The sequence below is a fragment of the Littorina saxatilis genome, linkage group LG17 (genome assembly GCF_037325665.1).
Source record: "Littorina saxatilis isolate snail1 linkage group LG17, US_GU_Lsax_2.0, whole genome shotgun sequence".
Classification (NCBI taxonomy): domain Eukaryota; kingdom Metazoa; phylum Mollusca; class Gastropoda; order Littorinimorpha; family Littorinidae; genus Littorina; species Littorina saxatilis.
Window position 1 is genome coordinate 68,414,401 of NC_090261.1, and position 24,342 is coordinate 68,438,742.

Here is a 24,342-nt window from a genome sequence, read left to right on the forward strand (position 1 = left end):
TGGATGGAGTTTTCTTGTCAGCAAAGTTTCATCTACTTATTTTCACTGCTTCAACTTGTCCCCAGATTGCAACTTTGACCAACGAGTTCTACCAGCTGGTGCCAGTTGGGGGGTTCGAGTACGAGGCGATCCGCCCAGTGAGGGACAAGAAGGTGCTGAAGGAACACTTCCGCCTCCTGTCCGACCTCATCGACATGGAGGTGGCCAGCAGGATTCTGCTGGGAACGCAGCGCAGGCTGGCGGGTACGTTTGATACAAATTTCCCCCGAAAGCGGCGTATGGCTGCCTGAATGGCGGTGTAAAAATGGCCATACACGTAAAAACCCACTCGTGCAAAAACATGTGTGATTGTGGGAATTTTAGCACATGAACGAAGAAGAAGGATACACATTCTCTGCTAAATCATCACAAGGAGAATTATCAGAAGCAAACAACGAAAGGCTTACAGCCTATATTATATCCCTTTTTTTTCTTTTCCCAAAAACTCCCGTTCGAGCTCCCATACTTTCCATGTCCTGGGGAAGGAAGGGTCAAGTTGTTAAAAGGGGTTTCACTATATTTCTTCCTCCACATTTGTGTGTTTATCTCCTTATTCTCCCTCTTTCGTTAGGCTTACCTTCTGAGTTACCATTAAAACTTGGCACATCTGTTTGGCTTGCGCAATTTGTATAGCTGGAATCTGTGACGGTGAATGTGTCCGTACTTTACTGCCAATTCTCAAGACAAGTTGTTTCACATGTAACTGTTTTGCAGAGATGAACCCGCTGGATTACATTTACCGGGGCATTGGTTGCAAGATTCAGCCTCTGAATGAGAACGAGCATGAGACGCAATACATCCTGACGTACATCAATGCTTCAGGTAGGTTCCTCACCTGCAAAACTTAAAATCTTACAAGAACAAAGTAAAAATGAAAATGTACTCACCAGAAACATGACAATAAAAATAAAAACAAGCAACTTGTGTCAGTTAGAACTTGTTTGTTTTTTATTTTTCCATGCTTCTGGTGAGTACATTTCATTGTTATCTTGTTCTTCTCGTCTCTATTTCCTGTTCTATAAAAATCTTGCATAGATCTCGGGCAGTGTACAGAATGCACTGGGATTAAACAAAAATTATTCAAACACATTTTTCATATTCTTATTTTAATTGTCTTTTGAACAGTGAATACCACATCTGTAAAGGATGGGGGCAAAAAACAAGCAGCAAAGCCAAAGAACCACCCGCAGACAAAAGTTCTTGACCTGATAACAAATACCTTCACTGTGCATACACTGAAATAAAAAAACAAGAACTGTTTTGGAACGTTTGATTCACGACAAAACAACACGTTCACAAGAACCTCGACCTAACAGCCTTAAAAGTGCACTAACAAGAGACGACAACAAGAATAAAGAACAGTTACTGTGACGTTTGAATGACCCAAGATGGTTGTAGCAATCATTTGGATTTGTCGGTACACAGGTCACTGGTGCAAGAATCTTCACCTAACGGCCTTTAAAATGGACAAACAAGAGACGACAAAACAAAGAAAATGTTTCTGTGACTTGTCTTCGAATGTCCCTAAGATGGTGGTAGCAATCATTTTGGTTTGTGCTTAACGCAGGTCACGGGTGCAAGGTGAACGCAGTGTACAAGGTGGGGCGGGCAGGTGAAGCAGAGGGCCTGAAGGAGTTGGGACTTCACAACAACCGCCTGCTGTGGCACGGCACGTCCATGGCCAACATCGTCTCCATCCTGCACAGGGGGCTGCTCGTCTCCCCGCCCGACGCTCCCAAGACAGGCAATCTGTTTGGAGAGGTTGGTTGCAATGTGCATTACGTGTGTGTGTGTGTGTGTGCAGAGATGAGAGGTACAGAAGTAGTTTGTGTGTGTGTGTATGCAAGCAAAGGAGAGGTATATGGGTGATGTGTGTGTGTGCAAAGGAGAGGTATATGGGTGATGTGTGTGTGTGCAAAGGAGAGGTACACGGGTGTGTGTGTGTGCAAAGGAGAGGTACATGGGTGATGTGTGTGTGTATGCAAAGGAGAGGTACATGGGTGTGTGTGTGTATGCAAAGGAGAGGTACATGGGTGATGTGTGTGCAAAGGAGAGGTATATGGGTGATGTGTGTGCAAAGGAGAGGTATATGGGTGATGTGTGTGCAAAGGAGAGGTACATGTGTGTGTGCAAAGGAGAGGTACATGGGTGATGTGTGTGTGCAAAGGAGAGGTACACGGGTGATGTGTGTGTGTGTGTGCAAAGAAGAGGTACATGGGTGATGTGTGTGCATAGGAGAGGTACATGTGTGTGTGTGTGTGCAAAGGAGAGGTACATGTGTGTGTGTTTGCAAAGGAGAGGTACATGGGTGATGTGTGTGTGCAAAGGAGAGGTACACGGGTGATGTGTGTGTGTTTGCAAAGGAGAGGTACATGGGTGATGTGTGTGTGTGTGCAAAGGAGAGGTACATGGGTGATGTGTGTGTGCAAAGGAGAGGTACATGTGTGTGTGCAAAGGAGAGGTACATGTGTGTGTGTGTGCAAAGGAGAGGTACATGTGTGTGTGTGTGCAAAGGAGAGGTACATGTGTGTGTGCAAAGGAGAGGTACATGTGTGTGTGTGCAAAGTAGAGGTACATGTGTGTGTGTGTGCAAAGGAGAGGTATATGTGTGTGTGTGCAAAGGAGAGGTACATGTGTGTGTGTGCAAAGGAGAGGTACATGTGTGTGTGTGTGCAAAGGAGAGGTACATGTGTGTGTGTGCAAAGGAGAGGTACATGTGTGTGTGCAAAGGAGAGGTACATGTGTGTGTGCAAAGGAGAGGTATATGTGTGTGTGTGCAAAGGAGAGGTATATGTGTGTGTGTGCAAAGGAGAGGTATATGTGTGTGTGTGCAAAGGAGAGGTACATGTGTGTGTGTGTGCAAAGGAGAGGTACATGTGTGTGTGTGCAAAGGAGAGGTACATGTGTGTGTGCAAAGGAGAGGTACATGGGTGTGTGTGCAAAGGAGAGGTACATGTGTGTGTGTGTGCAAAGGAGAGGTACATGTGTGTGTGCAAAGGAGAGGTACATGTGTGTGTGCAAAGGAGAGGTACATTGGTGATATGGGTGATGTGTGTGTGTTCATGTACAGAGGAGTCACCGGGGATGTGTTTGTGGATACAGAGGAGGTGTGTGTTTGAGGGGGAAGGGGGGGGGGGATTTTGAACTGAGTCATGCTTAATATTGGTCTAATTGTGGTTACAAATGCAATCACCTTAATGTTACAGAAAGTGTTCATAATGCTGAGAAGCTTGCAGCTGGATGTGGTCATGTTAAAAATTGTAAAGCCCTCCACTCCCTCTCTCTCTCTCTCTCTTGCACCCTTCCTCTTTCTTTCTCTCTCTCTCTCTCTCTCTCTCTCTCTCTCTCTCTCTCTCTCTCTCTCTCTTTCTCTGTGATTCATGGCTGTGATTCATGGCAACACACACACACACACACACACACACACACACACACACACACACACACACACACACACACACACACACAGAGTGTATTGAGTGCATGTTGTGTTGATTGCAGGGTGTGTACTTCGCTGACTGCTTCACCAAGAGTCGCAACTACTGCTACAATGCCATCGGCAGCTGTAAGGTCATGCTGCTCTGCCAGGTAACTTTTCTCTCCTCGCCTCTCTTATTTTCTTGCATTATTCTGCAGGAATTAGTTCTGTATTTCGCACATCCTGGCTTTGTTGCTGGTAGGGCATATGGCACACATGAGTTGTATTTTAATCAGTGAAGCAGCTTGGGTCATTCTTGACAGAGTTTTGATTATTTTATCACAAATGAATCATGGCTTTTTATCAAAGATTGTATTTAGTCTTGAGCTTACCTTATAGCTTAAGGCCTTCCTGAATTTAGCCCAAAGATTGTATTTAGTCTTGAGCTTACCTTATAGCTTAAGGCCTTCCTGAATTTAGCCCAAAGATTGTATTTAGTCTTGAGCTTACCTTATAGCTTAAGGCCTTCCTGAATTTAGCCCAAAGATTGTATTTAGTCTTGAGCTTACCTTATAGCTTAAGGCCTTCCTGAATTTAGCCCAAAGATTGTATTTAGTCTTGAGCTTACCTTATAGCTTAAGGCCTTCCTGAATTTAGCCCAAAGATTGTATTTAGTCTTGAGCTTACCTTATAGCTTAAGGCCTTCCTGAATTTAGCCCAAAGATTGTATTTAGTCTTGAGCTTACCTTATAGCTTAAGGCCTTCCTGAATTTAGCCCAAAGATTGTATTTAGTCTTGAGCTTACCTTATAGCTTAAGGCCTTCCTGAATTTAGCCCAAAGTTGACTTTGCCAAGTCTTTTTATAACAAAAATCAGTGCCAAAGCTTCGGGCAGCAAGCTTTGTGAAATAGACTTCACACAATTAATAGCAGGCTTTACACGCACAACATGACTGGTGTGTGTACGTGTGTCAGGTTGCCCTGGGCAACTCGCTGGAAGACTTCAGTCACGACGAGGAGGATCACCACGACGAGGACGTGCACAGTCTCAAGATCCTCGGCAAGATGGTGCCAGACCCCGACTTTGACATCGTGCTGCCTTACGGTCAGTTCTCAACAACTAACCTATTAAAAAGAGTTTTCAGTATCCTGTGACGTGTATTTATCGAAATAGCAGGATTTTGACGGTACGAATTTCTCTGCAGAATGAGGACGTTTGTATCTCGAATGTATATGCTCCAACGATTGGTAAAGACAAATATCTTTTTTTTGAAAAGTTGGAAAAGCACATTCAGTCGCTGAATATGTTGAACTACATAGTGTGTGGAGATTTTAACTGTGTAATTGATAATGAAGAAGACATTATTAGTGGAGAAAAACATAATGTGGGGGATGTTAATCGCTTTAAAAAGTTCTTGGAAAATAGTGAGTTAAATGATATGTGGAGGTTATTCTGGCCACAGGAAAGGGAATTTACGTGGTCAAGAAAAAATCCTTTCATTGCTCGCAGATTGGATTACATTTTTGTTTCCGACTCTGTGCTAAATAATATTAGAGACTGTAATATATGTTCCGTTGCACAATCCGACCATAGGTCGGTTAACATAACATATAAATTATGTTCATTTCAGCGTGGTCCATCATATTGGAAATTTAATGATAGTTTGTTAAAGGATCATATCTTTGTTGATGAATTGAATTTGATGTTGGAAGAATTTGAGATACAAGATGAAATAAGGGAGGATCACGTAAAATGGGACTTGTGTAAGATTAAAATAAGAGAATTTTGTATTCGGTACAGTAAGGAAAAAAATAGATGTAAGTTTAATAGACATGGGGAATTGTTGGAAAATTTGAATAGGATTGACAAAGCCCTTGTTTTAGATCAAGATAATAACGAATTGTTGATGGAAAAAGATAAAGTAAAAGCTGAACTGGAAATTTATTCAATACAGGAAGCTAAGGGAGCCCAAACTAGGTCCCGAATTAAATTTATTGAAGAAGGAGAAAAAAATACAAAGTATTTTCTCAATATGGAAAAAACACACTCGAACGCGAAAATTATGGATCGTATTGCTAAAGCAGATGGTCAGGTGATAACAAATCAGGATGATATTTTGACTGAACAAGTCCAGTTTTTTAGAAGGAGATACGAAAAAAATATTGAGTTTGATGAAAATTTGGTTGAACAGTTTTTGGATGGTGTTGAAGTTCCTCAATTAACAGAACAGCAGAAGACTGGAATTGATAGTCCGATCACTTTAACAGAATTGTCGACATCCTTAAAAAATATGAAAAACGGTTCCTCCCCTGGATGTGATGGTATTACAACCTCCTTTATGAAGTTCTTCTGGTGTAAAATAAAACACATGGTATTGAATTCCTTTCATGCATCTTTTTTAAAGGGAGAATTAACCGTCACACAAAAACGGGCAATAATGATATTAATTCATAAGGGTAAACAATTACCAAGGGACGACCTTAATAATTGGCGACCGATTTCACTATTAAACACTGATTATAAAATATTGGCGAAGACTCTTTCAGTTCGCCTATCTAAAGTTATTTTAGATATTATTGGTGAAGATCAGTATGGTTTTCTGAAGGGTCGAACCATTAGTTCAGCGATCCGGCAAATAGACGATTTAGTATCGTATGTAAACGAATATAATAAACCTGGGTTCCTTGTAGCACTGGACTATAAAGCTGCATTTGACACGATTTCCAAAGAGTATATTGTGTATGCATTTAAACGATTTAATTTTGGTGCCGTCTTTGTAAGATGGGTAGAGATTCTATTGTATAAATCGGAAAGTTGTATCAATTTTATGGGCTGGTTATCGGAATGTATTGAATTGAACGCAGGTATCAGACAGGGCTGTTCTTTTTCACCGATGGCCTTCATCCTTGCATTAGAATTGTTGGCCTTGAAAATTTGAAATGATGGTTCAATTAAGGGTCTGCCTCTGCCAAAAGAAATTAATGATAATTATGATATGTTCTTTAAGATATTATTATATGCTGATGATGTGACCCTATTTCTGAACGATATGGATGAGTTAAAAAACGCATTAACCCTTGTTACCTATTTTTCCAAATTCTCTGGTTTGGCAATGAATAGACAAAAAACTGAAATCATGGCCTTGGGCAGTAATAAATATGGTAATGAAAATGAGTGCGGGTTAAGGTGGACTACAAAAGTGAAGATTTTGGGAATTTATTTCAGTAGCTCCTCATCGGTCTCTGAGATTGAAGAAAACTGGACAAGCCGTATTGAAAATATACGACGCAACATTGTAAAATGGTTTAAACGAAATTGTAGTATCATGGGGAAAATATGCATTGTGAAATCTCTTTTGTTATCGCAGATTATTTATCCGTTGCAAGCACTGGTAATACCCGAAAAGGTATTGACTGAGATAAATACTATGTTTTACAGATTTATTTGGAAAAAACGATTTTCAAACACTAAGGCATTTGAGAAAGTTAAAAGAAAAGTGATGTGTCAAGAGTTTCCTGATGGGGGTTTAAAAATGATTGATGTCATTGATATGCAGTCCTCTTGTTTGTTGTCCTGGGCGGCAAATTTATTGAACGAAAAGCAGGAAAGTTGGAAACAAATACCGATACATATGTTCTCGAAGCTTGGTGAAAGGTTGTGTTGCTTCCAATCTAACACCACGGTAAAAAATTTTAAAGGATTGGGATTAATTAAAAATGTATTTTGGAAACAAGTTTTAATTTGTTGGTTGAAAAATAAGGACATGATTCAGAGAGCAGTAGGTGGAGACATGTTATTAAGAGATACGTGTTTATGGAACAGCAAGGATATAATCTATTGCGGCCAAACCCTGTTTTTTAGCGACTGGATTAAAGCAGGCGTTTGTCGAGTAAAGGATGTATATGTTGGTAATGAGATTGTGCCCTTTAATATTATGCAGCAGAAGGTTGGATGTAAGCCCACAAGATTCTTTGAATATAGGGTGATTTGTACAGCAGTTAAAGCAGCAACACTACGCTCTGCAAATGGAAATGTATGTGGATTCAACGATTTAAAGAACCTGAGTAAGCCTTGTCAATTTCGCAAATTAATTATAAAGGAAAAATATGTGGAGCCGGTTGTAGTTAAATTTTGGGAACATAAATTTGATTTCAGGCCGGGAAAAGAGCAATGGTTAATGGTAAACAAAGTAACCACTGAAACAAGATTGCGAATGCTGCATTGGAAAATATTGCACAATATTTACCCCACAAATATTTTATTGTATAAAATAGGCATTTCCGTGAGTAATTGCTGTACTCACTGTGAGAACGAAATTGATTATATTGAACATTTTTTTTACTTTTGCCCGAAAATTATGTCCATTTGAAAATGCGTTGAGGATAAAGTGAATTGTAAATATAATATGATTATTAAAATTACCGTAAAGGAAGTTTTTTTGGGCGTATTTGAAAATTCACAAAGTTCCAAGGCACTAATAAGTTATGTGAATTATTTGATTGTGATAGCCAAAATGTGTGTTGGTATTTATAGATATGGCTCCCCTCTGGATATTGTATGCATTTTTGAGAGGGAATTGTTATATAGAAAAGTTGCTTAAAATACATTTAGATATAGTAATGTTAATGTTATAGTAAAAACATTACTTAAAAAAAAAAAATCAATGAAGAAGGATGCTCCCCGCCAACAACAACAACCAAAAACAAAAAAAAAACAAAAAAAAACAAAAAAAAAGGCAAAAAAGAAAGGGTTGAAGCAGCCTGCATGCAACTGAGATTCAAAAAAAAAAGATAAAAGAAAGAAGAGAAAAAAAAAAAAAGAAAAAAAAAAAAAAAATAACCAGGGGGGGGGGGGGGGAGGGATTGGTCATACTGTTGAACCTGTCTATAATGCTCACCAAAGGGACCACCTTCAAGTGTTCTCTCAACCACTAACCACAGGACCGGGGGGGGGGGGATTGGTCATACTGTTGAACATGTCTATAAGGCTCACCAAAGGGACCACCTTCAAGTGTTCTCTCAACCACGGGGGGGGGGGGGGGGGGATTGGTCATACTGTTGAACCTGTCTATAATGCTCACCAAAGGGACCACCTTCAAGTGTCTCAACCACTAACCACAGGACGGGGGGGGGGGGGGGGATTGGTCATACTGTTGAACCTGTCTATAATGCTCACCAAAGGGACTTCAAGTGTTCTCTCAACACAGGTGGTCGTAATGGGTAGGTGTATTACATCGGCGGGAACATTGTTAGAGATCCTTTTGGGTGGTCAGGTGGTCGCAAAGGTTGACTGTAGAATTCATCATTCACGTGTTGCAAAGATGCAACGGCTTTACACATGCTTTACACATGTTCAGTCTGGCTTAAACATTGCAAGTTAATTGATTCTCAGGCTTGATCTTTCTCCAGTGTTTTATTGGAGTCGCTCAGAGATCAAATAGTGAACATTAATTTGAACATATGCATATTAATGTTGAGTTGGGCAACTGTGATTGGGGGCAAAAGGGTCAAGTTCGTATTTAATGTTTTAAGATGAATTTCATCCTGAAATGCCAACAAGAAGTAGGGTGTGGTCCTTTTGTTCAGTTTGTTGTTCTGAGAGTGTGTGTTTTATTGTGTTAATGATGTATGTGTGTTTTGTTGCTGTGTATGTATTGTTTGTTGCTGACGCTGTCATGTTCCCCTCCAGGCACCTTCATGCCGCTGGGCCAGCTGAAACACATCAAGTACGAGGGCCGGGTGTCGCTGATGCAGCACAACGAGTACGTCATCCACAACCCCAAGCAGATCTGTGTCCGCTACATGATCATGTTTGACGGGTGAGGCCGCCTAGAGTCTTCCTGTTTTGGCAGCAGAGAAAGAAAGCAGCAAATGTGGGCCCAGTGTTGTGGTAATTACACATAGCCAGACTCTCTCCCCCACCCCACCCCCAGTGGCAGTGAAATTGTACATAAGACTGATGATGCACCAGAGTTCAACACTTCGTTGTGGTTTATAGTTGGTAAATTGGATGGTTCTTCCTTGATTTTCTTATCGTTGGTTACTCTTCATCATTTTTCATGGTTTCCATTCTTTGTCATTTTGCCTTCTGGGCTTGCTGTCGTGTCAAAGAAAATTACCCGTTTTCTTTTGCAATGTAACAGATGTATTTTATACATTTATGTTTGAAGGTCCAATCATGTCCTAATGGTTATGTGTAGGTGTTGTTTTTGTTGTGCTTAGCACAAAGAGTTAGAACTGTCATCATTTCTGTTCACATGGGCAAGTCGGTGAAAGAAGAGTAAAAAGCAATGAATATGAATTTTGCAGAATTGAGTGAAAACTCACCAGACATGTTAGTTACATGTCATCACGTTTGTCCAGATAAAGAAATCGAGCTTGTGGTACAGGACAAAAACTTACATTGAAGATGAAATAAGGTACGTTTAGCTATGCTCCTTGGTTGAGTGCTGACATAGTTTCTGCCTCATAACACCAATGCTTTTTGATGTTGTAATAATTCCATCAGAAGTTTTTTTCCACCTGAATTCCAGAAAGCAGTATTCAAAGTTATTCTTTATTCATTGCGTACAAGTCTCTGGCCTTGTCTTCATCACACTGTTGTTGTTACAGAAATCTATTCATCTAGCAAATTATCTTCTGTATATCTTGAAGCTTTGTCAGCTCTGGTCAGCATTGTGCTGTGGGAGCATGGTTTCTCTACAAATTCTTTTTTGTATTGGACTGGTTTGAAAGAGATTGAGAGTACGTGTAACTCTTGTTTATATTGTGTATTGCCTGTAATGATGTGGTTATTGTCATAAGCAGAGTAGATGTTTACTGTTCTGTTGTACTTTAGTAACGCTTTTGGTGTATCTCTCGTGTATCGTGCTCAGTGTTTTATTTGCCATCGTCTGCTGTTTTGTGTGGTCCCGGACTTCTGCTACAACCCCCGTTGAACTAATGCATCGCTTTCTTTTCCCTTACATCTACATTCTCTGGAGAGAGAAAAAAAATAGTATGCTGTATGTACCTGCAAAGCTGACCATCCAAATGAATTACCTTTGTTTGGAGAGAGAGGGTGCAGGGTAAGGTGCTTTCAGAGAAGGAGAAAAAAAAAGGAATTTGTTCTTGTTTTTGTCCCTTTGTTCAGCAAGTGTTAGGCCTTGGCTTTATTTGTGAAGAGCTGCGTTGATGTAGAAGTGCTAATGCTCTCAGGCATTGGGATGTTAGTTGAGCTGTGTCTGCAGTAGGACAGTCTGTAGCCGAGATTTTTTTCAGATTTGAAAAGGTGGAGGACGGTGTACGTTCAGTAGAGGGAACATTTCAGGTACGGAAATGCTTCTGGAGCAGTTGATTCCCTGGGTTTTTGTCAGATTTTTACGCTAATGAGATATCTGAAGTGTGCCCTGTGTTGTCGTTTTCATTTTCATTGATGATTTTTTTGGCAATATTAAATTGATGACAATGCTGAATTAATTTTGCAATTGATTTTTTACAAGTAAAGTCTAACATTTTATGATCATATTACTTATTGTCTTGTTCCCCATGGTGAACAAATTCCAGGTTACACTTGTGTTCAAATGAAAACAAAAACATCCGCCGTTAAAAACTCACTCCTATTATCAGTGCACTTGTAATACAGCTGCTTCTGAATATCTTTGACAACAGTATCCATGTATCAATACCTGCCCTTGGTTTGACAATTGAGTGCTCAACACTGGCAGAGCCACGTCAAGAGGCAAAAACCAAACTCACATTAAGGAGCAAGTTTAATGTGCTCTTGTTGATGTGTGTGATTAGACGATGTTTGGAAATGACTGTCAGGATGTATGGGTTGTGAAAGAGCGAGTACTCTCGCTGTTAGGGAGTCCAACTTCCCCGCGTCATTATAGGCCAGTCACTAGCGAGGGGTGTGTCTTTAACACGTGGGTAAAGAGCATGTGTAGAAAGCTTGCCTCACTAAAAGCAAGAGTATTCACTCTTTCACATTCCATACAAACCCAACAAAGTTATTTCTGGAGTTCATCTATTCATGTGGACGCGGATAATGCAAATCAGGGATTTCTGTGTGTATGAGTATGCTAGAAAGTCTGTGCTGCAAAAAAAGAGACCTTGACGCAAGAATTGAAGTGACACTGGCAGTGGCATATCTAGTTGGTTGAATGATTAAATGACTATTTCATATTTTTGCTTCTCTGCAGTCCCCCCCCCCCCCCCCCCGCGGGTTAGGGAGAAGAATTTACCCGATGCTCCCCAGCATGTCGTAAGAGGCGACTTACGGATTCTGTTTCTCCTTTTACCCTTGTTAAGTGTTTCTTGTATAGAAAATAGTCAATTTTTGTAAAGATTTTAGTCAAGCAGTATGTAAGAAATGTTAAGTCCTTTGTACTGGAAACTTGCATTCTCCCAGTAAGGTAATATATTGTACTACGTTGCAAGCCCCTGGAGCAAATTTTTGATTAGTGCTTTTGTGAACAAGAAACAATTAACAAGTGGCTCTATCCCATCTCCCCCCCCTTTCCCCGTCGCGATATAACCTTCGTGGTTGAAAACGACGTTAAACACCAAATAAAGAAAGAAAGCTTCTCTGCAGTCAATTTTTTGGTTTGTCACCATTGAATGAGAAGTCTGACGCAATGGATGTATGTTTCTTGTGTGGTTACTTCATCATAGCTATCCAACACTATCTGTCACATCCAATAATGATATACAAGTCATCCCTTACATTGTATTTTCCTCGTTTCATAGTACTTTGTGGAACTTGCAGCTGACTAACCATCAGTTAAGATGTGCTTTTGTGAACAAGAAACAATTGACAAGTGGCTCTATCCCATCTTCCCCCGTCGCGATATAACCTTCGTGGTTGAAAACGACGTTAAACACCAAATAAAGAAAGATCAGTTAAGATGAGACAAATTCCGGAAGTAACTATGGGGTTTTGGAAGAGTTCTTTTTCCTTACTTTTCATAGAAACACTAATGCGAGCTGCACGTGCTATTGTAGACTTGCCTCAGTTTTTCTGTGAAAACAAGGGATTGCAGCTCTTCCAAAACCCATAAAAGTGATTTCCGAACATCTATTATTTTATAGACATTATAACAGATTAACTGGGTGGGTAGGAATAGAGTGAAAGAGAGAGGGTTAAAATATGCTGCAAACTGCCATTAGGTGAAGCATGTAGAACAGAGGGAATGGACCTTGTACCCAGAGGGGACCAAGCCGTGTAGTCAATGTGTCGTGTGTGGTCTGCTTCCCTGTGTGTCCTTGTAACACATTTCTTCATTGCGTTTTTGTAAATGTGCACATGTAAAACAGTACACATCAGTCACTGGAATATAAAGATATATTTTTACATTTACAGTATCTGTAACCTCATTGTAACCATTTTCCTGTTCGAAAAAGCTTTCACTGTCAGCACTCCCACTCAAAGGAAATGGTATTACACGAACTTCATTTCATGTGAAATGTTACTGCCTCATCCACCATGTCAAAGCTTGTGTGAGGGTTGAATGCCAGCCAGATGTGTTGAAGCGAAGGTGCATGAACATTTGTCGTTCAAGAACTTCATAACATGTTCTGTCATTACTCCTGCTAGGATGAGCACAGAAGTTTGAAAGGGAGCGACTCAGCTTGTGAACAGGACTTTCGTGTGTAGAATTTCGTCGCTGATTGTAGTTTAATGAGACAGCATTCACGTTTTGTTGTTATTTCAATCATTTTGGTTACCACACTCAAATGACCCCAAAATTGATTTTGTTGTTGGTTCACCTATTTAGGCTATTACCTGAATGCCACCTGTTTTGATTTTGACAATGCTACAGGTAATTTTGTTTGAAATCTTTACACTCTGTCAGTGGAAGAACATTTATGAAATATTCTGACAAGTTTACCAGGTACGTCATCCTCCAGAAAAAGTTGCAGCTACCTGTAACGCTGAATGATCAAACTGTTGTGTGTACATAATGCTACTTCTGTTTCTTGTTCACTTCTTTTCTTACTGTGTGTAGAGTTTAGTGTTGGACTATGTGTGTAAAGCGTACTGTCATGTTTTGGAGGAATAAAACCGTGTTCATGTATCAACATTCTGCGTTCCCTTACTTTGAAAGCGTGCTCTGTGTGTATGTGTGTTCCTAAATTGTAATATGTCGCTGCGATCAAACATTTCGGTTTTTTTATAACGGAAGTTATCCTCCATGCCTCAAAAGGGGTTAAAGGATTAATAAACTCTCTATTTCTCTCTGTCTCTCTCTCTCTCTGTCTCCCTCTCTCTGTCTCTCCCTCTCTGTCTCTCCCTCCCTCTCTCTCTATTTCTCTCTCTCTATTTCTCTCTGTCTCTCTCTCTCTCTGTCTCCCTCTCTCTGTCTCTCCCTCTCTGTCTCTCCCTCCCTCTCTCTCTATTTCTCTCTCTCTATTTCTCTGTCTCCCTCTCTCTGTCTCTGTCTCTCCCTCCCTCTCTCTCTCTCTCTCTGTATTTCTCTGTCTCTGTCTGTCTCTCTCTCTCTCTCTGTCACTCTCTCTCTCTCTCCCCCCCCCCCCCTCTCTCTCTCTCTCCCTCTCTCTCTTTGCAATGTGCTTGATTAAAGTTTCTTAGATTGAAGGACAGGTTGGGAGAAAAGATATAACCGTAAATCTTTATCCTTGTAAAATTAAGTTCAATTGACAAATCTCTGTTTCTCTCTCCCTTTTGCTGTCTCTTGTTGCTATGGTTGAGGACAGAAAATTGACAGTGCTAGGACAGGTTAGCCAGTTTCAGTGTAAAAGTAAACTAAGAAACAAAATGCAACAATTCAACCATTTACTTCACACTTTAATGTTTGTGAAACCACACTGTGCGACCACCTTGGTCCATGCAGCATTAAAATCACACACTCGCCGAGGTAGCACGCATAACAAACACACTGTTCAAAACGTCTGGAAGTTGTATGCCATCATGGTACAGTGGAACCCTCCTTTAAGACCTAAACAAAATGGGGGGAGTCTTAAAATAAAAATGAGTAGTATAGTAGTACTGGAGAGAGTATACACGCAGGCACGCACACACACCCACACACACACTTAGAGATGAACTAAGGAATCGTCATTATCCTCATCGTCATCATCATAATCCACGAACGTACGCTTGCCCAAAGCGCTTACGGCACAAAGGTAACACCAGCAAGGTGTTTTTTTTCAACAAGTCACTCACACCAACATTTGAAAACACATACACTGCCCCCTGAGTCCTCGCCAACTCGGTCACTCATTTTACAACCCTGTTCAGTTGGTGCATGAGAGAAAATCACTGTCCAGAGGCAGCCGAGGCTGGAATTACAATTTCACTTCTTTCCGCTGTTATAGCCCATAAACATGGACAGTCAAATTGTACTGCGGGAGGAGGGGGGGGGGGGGGTGGCAGTAGTTTCTCTTCTTTCTATTGTATCCCGGAACATGGGTGCGGGGGCCGAGCGCTTGATGCCCCGATAGTTGTGCTGGGGGCCGGCAGAGGGCGGCATGCTGAGACTTACGGCGTTGTTGCCGCTGCTGACCGTGGTGGTGTTAGTGCTGTTGCCGCTGCTGACCGTGGTGGTGTTAGTGCTGTTGCCGCTGCTGACCGTGGTGGTGTTAGTGCTGTTGCCGCTGCTGACCGTGGTGGTGTTAGTGCTGTTGCCGCTGCTGACCGTGGTAGTGTTAGTGCTGTTGCCGCTGTTGACCGTGGTGGTGTTAGTGCTGTTGCCCGGCGCTGCTGACCGTGGTGGTGTTAGTGCTGTTGCCGCTGCTGACCGTGGTGGTGTTAGTGCTGTTGCCGGTGCTGTTGCCGGTGCTGTTGCTGTTGAAAGTGGTGCGGTGGTATCTGTTGTTGAAGTTGTTCTTGCTGTGGTTGTACCTGACGGGCTGCGCGGTGTGCGGTTTCACAGCGTTAGTGCTGCCGCTAGCGTTCGGCGCCAGAACCATCAGCATCCACGGTGACGTCACGGCCTCCAATGACGTCACGAGCGTATTCGTTGTCAGAATCCCCGCTGGTGTTGCTCTGCTTGCGAGGTTTTGAGGTTTCTGCTCGTTTATTGTCTGTTTCTTTCTGGTTTTTGTTGGTGGTGGTGGCGGACTTGTTATTGGTTGCCATGGTAGCGACCTTCATGATGTGCCTGGTGAGGAGGCTGGGCTGGTAGCTCTGTTCCTCCATCAGGCGGCGCTGTTCCTTCAGGTCGTCGTGCTGCTCCTCCAGCGACTGCCGCATCTCATGCTCCGTCTCCTGCAGGGCACCAAGCATGAATAGATAGTGTGAGCCTGCGTGTCGATACACACACGTACACCATTCTGATAATCCTCGCTCCACGGCTATCGCCAGTTGTCTCTCTGACCGAACGCGAAAGTCCTACGCGAATCTATCAAAAGAAGAATACAGAGTGATCTCCCATATGTTGTTCACGAGCAGTGTTCGCGAGACGAAAATGATTGCAGATTGGCCGACTTCGACAGTGATCTCCGTTCTGTTCTTCACAGTTATGATAAAGACATCGTTCTAAGGTCAAAATAAGTCGAAATTTTGGGACTGCTGCCGGAAGGAGACCGTAATATATGGTTGCATCACTGTCAAAAAAATCGTCTGCTCCAGCGAGGGCCGAAACCAAACGGTTGGTTATCACGTGACACTTATGCCATATTAATTTTAGAGTTGTTTGCACAGTAAATACATCCAGCGAAAAATAGCTCGCTTGAAACTGTCTAAAATAAAACTTCCTCTGTAATTTAAAAATTACAAAACACCATGAAAAATCATTATCGACGATCGCGAATCTGCTTACATCCATAACACATTACAAAAAGCTCTAAATATGTACAAAAATCGAAACTCAAGGCATCCGGCCTGTCAGGGGGAGAATGAGCCGAACTCATTTTGACCTGAGGTCAGGATGACACGTACACACGCAAACACCCCCCCCCCCCCCCCCCCCTCCAAAAAACAAAAACAAAACAAAAAAAACACCCACACAAGCACGACATTGATACACACACCGAGACACACTGACACACACGCGCAAACATGCGCACGCACGCACACACACACACTCACACGCACACACATCCACACACACGGCGAGGGATTTATTTCCCAGTGTCAAATTTGTGCAGACTCTTCTAGGTGCCTGAACCCTCCCGTCGATGTGTACGCATGCGCATGATCACGCCCCCGACTCACATCAAACGCCTGTTTCAGGGCCTGGGAAACACTCATACGGTACAAGAAACATACAATACAAATTGGGTAGCGCAATTCTGTCCTGCTGCAAGCTAACCCCAGGGATAGCAGCCCGAATTTGTTAGAGCGAATTTCCCAAGGACAAAAATATATACCAAATACCAAATGTCTGGGCTTGTCTTTGTGTCAGTGTTATTGAGTCCTGCGCACACACACCTTCAGATCGTTGACTGTTCTCCTGCTGTTTGAGCGGTCTCCTGCTACATTTTGGAAGCCCCTCCCTCGCATACACTCAGTCCACACCCACCTGCAGATCGTTGACTCTGTTCTCCTGCTGTTTGAGGGCGGTCTCCTGCTACATTTTGGAAGCCCCTCCCTCGCATACACTCAGTCCAGCCCTGCACCCCTGCCTACCTGTAAATCGTTGACCTTGGTCTCCTGCTGTTTGAGGGCGGTCTCCTGCTGCACCATCTTGTTCTTCATCCTGAGGTTCTCGGCGTTGAACCAGTCCTCCTGGTGCTTGACGTGCTCCCGGTGCTGATCCAGCTCCTCGCGAAGGCTGCCCACCTCCTGCACGCACAGGACATGCACTATGATGCGCCGCGAGCCGTGAGAGACAAGGACATAGAATTAAACAAAAAAACAAGAATCGTAATAAGATAACAATGAAACCGGACCGGTTTCAGCGAATTTCTTCATCCGAAAAAAAAACCCAAACAAACCTAAAAATATAAAAGAACAAAGCCGTCTTTAGTTGAACGTTAGGTGCTGTCTTCTCCCTTACTGATTTTCTTCTTTCTCTTTCTGTCATCTCTCCTTTAATATTTTTAGTATTTTGTTTTTTTATTGTCCATGTTTCTGGTGAGTACATTTTCATAGTTATCTTGTTCTTGTTCTTCTCACCTGCAGTCTGTTGTTCTTATTCAAGAATCGTAAGTTATTGGAACGTTTCATTTATGACAAAACAAAACGTTCACAACTACATCGACCCGATGCACAACTACATCGACCCAATGCACAACTACATCGACCCGATGCACAACTACATCGACCCCCTGCACAACTACATCGACCCAATGCACAACTACATAGACCCCATGCACAACTACATCGACCCCATGCACAACTACATCGACCCGATGCACAACTACATCGACCCCATGCACAACTACATCGACCCAATGCACAACTACATCGACCCGATGCACAACTACATCGACCCGATGCACAACTACATCGACCCGATGCACAACTACATCGACCCGATGCACAACTACATCGACCCCATGCACAACTACATCAACCCGATGCACAACTACATCGACCCCATGCACAACTACATCGACCCGATGCACAACTACATCAACCCGATGCACAACTACATCGACCCCATGCACAACTACATCGACCCCATGCACAACTACATCGACCCGATGCACAACTACATAGACCCGATGCACAACTACATCAACCCGATGGTCTGTAAAGTGGACAGACAGCCAAACACTTATTTGTTTTGAAAGCGTAGCTGATGCTCAGTCTCTGGCCGCGAGAATGACCGTGAGAAAGACAAGGTTTTTATGTTGAGAAACTCATCTTGGCGAAATTTAAAGTCAGAATGGCTGAAAGCGTAGCTGATGCACTGTCTCTGGCGAGAATGACCGTGAGAAAGACAAGGTTTTTATGTTGAGAAACTCATCTTGGCGAAATTTAAAGTCAGAATGGTTGAAAGCGTAGCTGATGCTCAGTCTCTGGCAAGAATGACTGTGAGAAAGACAAGGTTTTTATGTTGAGAAACTCATCTTAGAGAAATTTAAGTCAGAATGGTTACATGTCTAAATTTTTCAGATCCTGCATGCATTACTGGCATGATCAGCCCCGAATACGACGGGCGCAGTGTGAGTAGTGAATAAGACGCCGGCCGCCTCTCAAGCGGAAGGTCGTGAGTTCGAACCCCGGCCGTGCCTTGTGGGTTACGGCGGATATTTGTTGGATCAGCCAGGTCAACTTCTGTGCAGACCTGCTAGTGCCTTTTCCCCCTTCGTGTGTACACGCAAGCACAAGACCAAGTGCGCACGAAAAAGATCCTGTACTCCATGTCAGAGCCGTTCGGTGGGTTATACATGTAGAAACACTGATGAAGATATCAAGCATGCATCCCCCAAAAGCGGCGTATGGCTGCCTAAATGGCGGGGTAAAAACGGTCATACACGTAAAAACCCACTCACCAAACCCACCACTCACCAAACCCACCACTCACCAAACCCACTCACCAAACCCACCACTCACCAAACCCACTCACCAAACCCACTCACCAAACCCACTCACCAAACCCACTTAGTCATTCCAGAAATAAACTGCGTTCCTGCACAGACTTTGCTTTCTCCGCCTCGTGCAACTCGACGCGCTGTTCCAGCTGTTCCATCCTGCTCTGCGCCCCCTGCAGCTGTGCCGTCTTCTGTTCCACCTCCCCCAGCAGCTGTGCCGTCTTCTGTTCCATCTCCCCCAGCAGGTCCTCGATGAGCGCCGCCCTCTGTGTGTTGGATGACGTCAGCTCTTGAAGTCAGACAACATGCCAGCGCAGAACATAATATGCATTTATTTTTTAAGCTACAAAAAAACAGTAAGCGCTCTAAATAATCTGTCAAGCGGTTGACATTAGACAGCACGTGACTTGGCTGGATGTAATTGCACTTGTCACAGGTCCGTCTAAAGTTATTATCAATTTCGGTGGTTTGGTTTTTGGGTTTTAATGTCCCTTCAGCAGAATGCTAGCTGCTATTCGAGACCGCAATTTCGGTGGAATTCACTTACTGTGAACTCAGTTAATGTGAATTACGGCTACAACGTCCTGTACAGCGAAAGAAAGAAACAAACAAGTCGCGTAAGGCGAAATTACTACATTTAGTCAAGCTGTGGAACTCACGGGATGAAACTGAACGCACTGCATTTTTTCACAATGACCGTAGTCCGCCGCTTGTGCATAACGGAGTGAAACTGACGAGCCTGTTCAGCGCGGTAGTGGTTTCGCTGTGCTGCATAGCACGCTTTTCTGTACCTCTTTTCGTTTTAACTTTCTGAGCGTGTTTTTAACCCAAACATATCATATCTATATGTTTTTTGAATCAGGAACCGACAAGGAATAAGATGACATTGTTTTTAAATCGATTTCGGAAATTTAATTTTGATCATAATTTTTATAATTTTAATTTTCAGAGCTTGTTTTTAATCCAAATATAACATATTTATATGTGAAGAAGAAGAATGTAAATTTGGATCGTTTTATATAACAAAAAATTATTACAATTTTCAGATTTTTAATGACCAAAGTCTTTAATTAATTTTCAAGCCATCAAGCTGAAATGCAATACCGAAGTCCGGCCTTCGTCGAAGATTGTTTTACAAAAATTTCAATCAATTTGATTGAAAAATGAGGGTGTGACAGTGCCGCCTCAACTTTTACAAAAAGCCGGATATGACGTCATCAAAAGTAATGAAAAAAAACGTCCGGGGATATCATGTCAAATTTCATAAAGATCGGTCCAGTAGTTTGGTCTGAATCGCTCTACACACACACACACACACACACGCACAGACAGACACACACACACACACACACACACACACACACATACACCACGACCCTCGTCTCGATTCCCCCTCTATGTTAAAACATTTAGTCAAAACTTGACTAAATGTAAAAATAGTGTATTTTTGTCTGCGTTCGTGGGCTGCAACTCCCACGTGTTTAGCTCAAGTGAACTTTGGCGAAGACATTATTTACTATTGACGCACCTGAACCAGGGTGTCAGACTTGAGTTCCGCCAGTTCATTATTGATGTCCCTCAACTCCGCCTCGCCTATGGGAGCTGACTTGGCCTCTTCTTCTTCTTCTTCGTTCACCATTCCGGCGGGCAGGTCGGAGGGCTGGACCCGCTGCTCAATGCGAGTCACACGGCGACTCAGAATGCTCCACAGGTCTTCAATCTTTTTCAGTCGTTCTACTAAACCTGCCGGTGTAACACGAGAAAATTACTCCCACGAGATTTTTACTCCGGAGTAAAAATTTCGTGCGAAAATGTTACTCCCTTTACGAAAAAAGCACTCCCCCATTACACGAGAAAATTACTCCCCACGACAGGTGAGTTCCGAGTTAACATTTCGTACACAAATGTTACTCCCCTGACGAATAAAAAACGAATAAATTACTTCACCCTAACACGAGCAATTTAACTTCCCATACCAGGTGTACGAAATTTATACTCCCTTGTCCCCTGTTAGTCTTGGTGGTGGAAGAGGTGGAGGGAGGGTAGCGCGACATTCGTTTGCGCGAGATCACATATTGGCATTATCCCTTCGCCCGCATCCCATTTTCGCGTACGAGATTTTTACTGGAAGTAAAAAAAATGGGGAGTACAAATTTCGTGGAGGGAGTAATTTTTTCGTGCCTTGGGGAGTTCTTTTCTCGTACGAAAAAATTACTCGGAGTAGAAATTTCGTACGAAATGTTTACTCCGGAGTAAATTTTTCGTGGAGTAAAAATTTCGTGTTACACCGGGGCACACACAAAAAAAAACCCAGTGTGACAGTGTGTGTGGGCGTGCACTGAAATACTCATCGCAAGGAAGGATCCCGTGCTGTGTCACGGACTGGACATTTAAAGGTTGAGAAATTCTCAGTGTATTTTTTTTTCTTATCAAGTTATTGTTTATAAGCACTGGAAATTGAGCTTCATGGGTTCACGGCCTTCTAACCACTGATGATCTTATTTTAAAACTATATATATAATTATAATGTAGAGCAGTATTTGATTTCTTCTTCTTCTTCGTTCATGGAATGGCCGTTTTTACCCCGCCATTTAGGCAGCCACGGCATACGCTGGTTTCTGGGGATCAGACTTTGATTATGTTCAAAGTGACTATACTCAAGTCAACCGTTCAAGAAGACTGACGGACATTCACCGACACCCCAGGGTCCTGACTATGAACATCGCTCACCAGCTTGTGTTTAAAGGTTGACAATGACGCTGACACAATTATGCACAGTAGCAACATGCCCCCACGAAGAAAATTGAGCGATTTGGATAGAGGAAGGGCAATAGGATGGCTACAAGACGGTGTTGCTGCCAGACAAGTGGCCCAGAGCAGGCTTGCAGTGGCTTGCAATGGCTCCCTCTGTCATCATCAGACTAAAACAGAGATTCCACGCAACTGGAAGAGTGCAGGAGCGACAACGTGACGTTCTGGTCGGCCCAGAGTCACCACACAAAGAGAGGATCGCTTCATTCAGAGCGGCAGGCCATGCAACAAGGAATGGCTACGGCAAACAACAAGTTAGGCAACGCCTACAAGCTACCACCAACACTGTTGTTAGTGGTCAGACGATCCGAAACCGCTTACACTTCTTCTTCTTCTTGGCGTTCGCAGAGGTTACACAATCAGTCCAGCACTGGTGATAAATGTTGTCGTTTTCTCCAACTCCTGTCGACTGCCGTATAGTTTGGTCTGCAAGGGAGTTGGTGACGGCCACACTTCTTTTCGTTCCTCATCTAGTAAGGGACATCGCTGTAAGATGTGTTCCGCTGTTTGGTCTTCTTGACCGCAGGCACAGGTTGGTGATGGCGCCAGCTTGAACTTTCGGTTCATGTGAGCATTGAGCCTGTTGTGGCCAGTACGCAGCCTGATGAGTTTGACTTGCTGCTCTCTGGACAGTGTGTGGTAGTCATCTCTGTTTGTCCTTGGCCTCATCAATGCCTTGATGATTGTCTTCTGCTCACTAAAGCTGACACTGTTTTCAGGTTGGTCTTCCACGGCTCCTTCTTTCGCCAGCTCATCTGCCCTTTCATTTCCTGGTATCCCACAGTGTGCTGGTATCCACTGGAGGACAACTCTTCTGGTTTGTCTGACCATCTGTAATGCTTTGGCCAGCTGTGGGAGTTTGTCGTTCTCTAGGGCCTGAAGGACTGAAAGGGCGTCCGAGAGGAAGACAACTTGGTAGCAAGGGTCTGCGGAGTCCTGAACCAACCGCTTACACAACTTTGGCTTGCGTGCAAGGTGGCGTCCAGTCCGAGGAACAACCCTGACTGAGTAATCACCGAGCAGCTCGCCTAGCCTGGTGCACTCAACATGTGAGGTGGCAACGTCAGCAGTGGGCTCAGGTGTTGTTTACAGATGAGTCCCACTTTTGCTTGGAACCTGCTGATGGTCGCATCCGAGTGTGGAGGCGTCGCGGAGAGCGCCGGGCTTCGCAGAAGGCGCTGTTCTGGAACGACAGCGTTTTGGCGGAGGCTCTGTGATGGTCTGGGGAGGGATCAGCACACGTCTAAGGACACCTCTGTACCATGTAGTGGGCAACTTGACCGGTGTCCGCTACCAGAATGAAATCCTGCAACCCCTGGTCGTTCCAGCCCTCCAAGCGATCGGCCCTCAGTCGTGCGATTCTTCAGGACTCGATGACAACGCACCTCCCCATCGCTCAGCAGCTGTAAACACCTTCATCCCGCAGGCCAGGGTCAACAGGATGCTGTGGCCAGCCAACAGCCCGGACCTGAACCCCATAGGGCACATGTGGGATGAGCTTTGTCGTCGGGTACAGCAACATCACCCTCCTCCTGCCAATCCGTGGGTCAACTGCTGCAATGGCTCCACTAGCAGGAGTGGAATGGAGTTCCCAGAGCATTCATATGCAACCTGATCCACTCCATTCGCCAACGATGTGTTGAATGCCTGGCACACAACGGAGGGCACACGCGTTATTGACACCGATTCACATTGTTGTGAATTCCATTTTCGAGGGTTGTCACGTTTGACACACTCTAGCTAAATTGTCGCTGCCGCGTTCGATCGGCTTTGCTTTGTTTGTCATTACTCCTTGGTTGTTCAATTATATAATTTAAACAAGAAGGGCAAAGCCCATATGACTCACATGCTTTACACATTTTTCCTACCAAAATACATGTGACCTTGACCCAAGGTCAAGGTCATCCAAGGTCATGCAACACAAAGCTGTTAATTCAAGACATAGGAAGTACAATGGTGCTTATTGGCTCTTTCTACCATGAGATATGGTCACTTTTAGTGGTTCACTACCTTTGTTTGTTTATTTGTTGCTTAACGTCCAGCCGACTACGCAGAGCCATATCAGGACGAGGAAGGGGGGGATGAAGGGGGCCACTTGTCAAGCGATTCCTGTTTACAAATGCACAAACCCATTACTTGTGTCCCAGCAGGCTTTAGTAAAACTAAATTAATACCTACTGGAAGATTACCAGTTTCCAGTATGTTAAAATAGGCTTAACCTATCTACTGCTGGACTTACATCAGAACACTAACAGATTAAACTATACATGAATCGCGAGACAAGCGGCAATAGAAGAGATTTTTGGAAAAAATACAGGTGAATGAGCAAGAAGGCAGAAAAAAGAAAAGAATTCATGAAGAAAAAGAGAGCATGACAGGAAAGAGGAACCAAAAATCTACCTAACAGCAAACTAGAAAGCTCCTGCGGTTCCAAAAACAGGAGGGGCCTTTAATTTCATAACCGCAGTGCCCCACTGCGGGGTTCACTACCTTATTTTGGTCACATTTCATAAGGGTCAAAGTGACCTTGACCTTGATCATATGTGACCAAATGTGTCTCATGATGAAAGCATAACATGTGCCCCACATAATTTTTAAGTTTGAAACAGTTATCTTCCATAGTTCAGGGTCAAGGTCACTTCAAAATAT

The 24,342-nt window shown here is 43.3% G+C and overlaps 2 protein-coding genes across 5 annotated transcripts in view; one reads left to right on the forward strand and one right to left on the reverse strand.

The window, feature by feature from the left end:
- Positions 1-13,520, forward strand: part of LOC138952311 (poly [ADP-ribose] polymerase tankyrase-like) — a 110,104-nt gene extending 96,584 nt beyond the window's left edge. For all 4 annotated transcript variants that reach the window (XM_070323948.1, XM_070323950.1, XM_070323949.1 and 1 more), the window contains 6 exons: positions 66-243; positions 754-861; positions 1,607-1,800; positions 3,541-3,627; positions 4,432-4,561; positions 9,146-13,520. In XM_070323948.1, the coding sequence (XP_070180049.1) occupies positions 66-243; positions 754-861; positions 1,607-1,800; positions 3,541-3,627; positions 4,432-4,561; positions 9,146-9,279 (831 nt within the window). In that variant the 3' untranslated portion in view covers positions 9,280-13,520. The remainder of the gene's footprint in view (positions 1-65; positions 244-753; positions 862-1,606; positions 1,801-3,540; positions 3,628-4,431; positions 4,562-9,145) is intronic.
- Positions 13,521-14,110: 590 nt separating this feature from the next.
- Positions 14,111-21,669, reverse strand: LOC138953386 (uncharacterized). Its single transcript, XM_070325186.1, has 5 exons — positions 21,567-21,669; positions 20,430-20,625; positions 18,991-19,171; positions 17,030-17,185; positions 14,111-15,667 (listed from the first exon to the last, which is right to left on the reverse strand). Exons 1-5 carry the CDS (start codon positions 21,667-21,669, stop codon positions 15,347-15,349), a joined length of 957 nt encoding a protein of 318 aa, XP_070181287.1. The 3' UTR covers positions 14,111-15,346.
- Between the last annotated feature and the right edge of the window lie 2,673 nt (positions 21,670-24,342).